The following is a 2,550-nucleotide window of genomic DNA, read 5'->3' as shown; positions in this document are numbered from 1 at the left end:
GCATTAGCCGATCCCATTAACAGTTTGCAGCCAGCAGCTGCAGTCATTAAAAGCCATTTACACCCTGGCCTCCTCACACAAAGCTAGAGCGCCAACAATTATCTGCTTGCACATTTCAGGACATGAGAGTGTGTCCCTAACAGGCTTAGGGGAGCGCTGAATCCCCGGCCGGGCTGGGCAAGCACCGGATCCGCTTCCCGAGGTCTGACCGACGGCCACCGCGCCTCGGGGCCCCGCGCTGGCGAGCCGCGACAACAGGCGCAAACATTTTAGGATGCTGGCTCCGTCCTTGCAAGAGCTTCTGGCTGGCTGAGCTCCTGTGCTGGACGTCCGCGGGCGCGGAGAGGAGCGCGGGCTTCAGTAAGACCTTGATATCGGCTGATAGGCACATCAGGGTTGTGGGTTTGTTTGGCTTTAAACGTACAGACACAGACAGACACACGCACACAGAGTAGGCATGCATTGAAATGCCCTACAGAAGGATATTTTGGAGGAAAGATGTTCACCAGAAGTGCAGTTGTTATATGTTTCACATGTCTGGGGAAAGGAAAGAAGGAAAGAAGGAAAGAAGGAAAGAAGGAAAGAAAGAGAAAGAGAAAGAGAGAGATAAAGAGAGAGAGAGAGAGAGAGAGAAAGAAAGAAAGAAAGAAAGGAAGGAAGGAAGGAAGGAAGGGAGGAAGGAAGGAAGGAAGGAAGGGAGGAAGGAAGGAAGGAAGGAAGGGAGGAAGGAAGGAAGGAAGGAAGGAAGAAAGGAAGAGGGAGGGAGGAAGAAAGACAAGAAAAGAAAATAAGAGAAAAGAAGAGAAAAGAGAGAGAGAAAGAAAGAAGTGATGAGAAAATAAGAGAAAGGAGAGAGAGAGACAGAGGATATCTGTTGAAGCTTTGCAAGGTTCATCAGGAATCCTAACAGAGGGATGTAACCTATAGGTGAACGACCAGTGTATGATCGTCTGGAGATTAAAAAAAAAAAAAAAAGGCCGGTTTGGATTTTATTCTGGAAATACATTTTAAGGTAGTTTAATTTGCAGCTTGAAGAAAAATGGAATCAAATATTAAGAAACTCCCGCAGGAATTCCCCCCACCCTCCCCTCTGTAATCCTTTACATAAAAGGAAAGGATTACAAAGAAAAAGATTTTGTGTGTGTGTGTGTATTAAAATCTTAGGCTAAACATATTGTTGTCCAATTAATACCTCCAAGTCGATTTGCAGAGGGGCTGAGAAATCCCTTTCCCTCCTCAGCTGTACAACTGGAAATACGAGCAAGGGAGGGAGGGAAGGAGGGAGGGAGGGGAAAAAAAAGTTTCCCCCAAGTCTGTTAACCGAAGTGTTTAAGCAGATCACTAAAATTTAAGAGGGCGAGTTATTTCCATTAGGGCTATGAAGCCACGTAGCACACCGATGACAGTTTAGTGGAAATCAGATGAATGTGTAATACAGCGAGCTTCTTCCAGTCCAGCAGCTCTTCCAACTGGACCTATTCATCTGCCACTTGGAATTATTTCACGAGGAGTGCGCTGTGAAAGGATCACAACCAGTTTGGAGCCCAGCTAAAGAACTTCTACCACCCATAGCAGTATTATTATTATCCTTCGGATAGGGCAAGTCACGCTATGTTTTCACATTTTAATTGTAATATCTCTCTTCCCCCCGCCCCTTCCCTCCATTGATGTCTGAAAGTAGTTTGGGCTCCAAGCCTCACCCCTCGATCTCCATCGGAATGCAGAAAAGATCTTTAAAAAAGTTTTGAATTCCTCAATGATTTTTCTTCTAGAAAGGCGGCTTAGGATAATTATTTCAGCTTTATTGAGGGCAGATTAGTTGAAGTCTGGATGCTGCGTTTCAATACTCGTTGTACATGCCTTTACAATGTCGGTATTGTTTGCTACTGTGTGTGAACCTATTCAAAATATACACTTTTTAACACCAAGCAAAGTCCTGTCTAAATATACACAGTAAGTCTGGAAAGATGTCCATGACCCGTACAAATCTTTGTAAATCACACTTCCATAGCTACAGAAACTAAACAAAAGAGTTACCAGCTCAAGATGCTGATTAAATCTTCTTAAAAGCAACATACCTAATAATAAATATAGTTGCATGGTAGCAAGGTCTGGCGACCCAGCTAGGTCTTACTGAGGGATGGACTCATACCACCACGGAGATTTTCCTTGCTCCATAATAAAAAAAAAAAAAAAAAAAAAAGAAAAGAAAGGGAAAGAAAATAAACCTGGGCTCAAACCCGCTCCTGCTCGCCTCCCTTTCCTCCTCCCCGCACAGAAGCCCTGCAAGTTCGCGGCAGAAATTGCGGGGAAAAGGAGAGGTGCCGTGTAAAGCCCCGGCGGGTTTGGGGGCGAGGACCAGCCTCGCAAGGTCGCCGGGCTCCGGAGAAAGGAAGGGCGAGAGGAGGTGAGGCCAGTGGGAGGAGGAAAGCCAGAATGAAAGAAAAACAAAGTGGAGAGAGGGAAGAGAAAGGAGAGGGAAAGGGAAGGCGAGAAGGAGCGGGAGGGCGGGGGAAGCAAGGCGTGGGACGGAGGAGGCAGCGAGCGGGG

The 2,550-nt window shown here is 46.4% G+C and overlaps 1 protein-coding gene across 1 annotated transcript in view; it reads left to right on the top strand.

The window, feature by feature from the left end:
* The first annotated feature begins 1,867 nt into the window (after nt 1–1,867).
* The window catches only part of SIX3 (SIX homeobox 3), a 6,686-nt gene continuing 6,003 nt past the window's right edge, over nt 1,868–2,550 (top strand). Inside the window, 1 exon segment of the mRNA XM_009278411.1 lies at nt 1,868–1,873. Within this exon segment, the coding sequence (XP_009276686.1) occupies nt 1,868–1,873 (6 nt within the window).

Source organism: Aptenodytes forsteri, unplaced genomic scaffold (assembly GCF_000699145.1).
Source record: "Aptenodytes forsteri isolate BGI_AS27 unplaced genomic scaffold, ASM69914v1 Scaffold130, whole genome shotgun sequence".
NCBI lineage: Eukaryota > Metazoa > Chordata > Aves > Sphenisciformes > Spheniscidae > Aptenodytes > Aptenodytes forsteri.
This window is presented reverse-complemented; position numbering and strand designations above follow the sequence as displayed.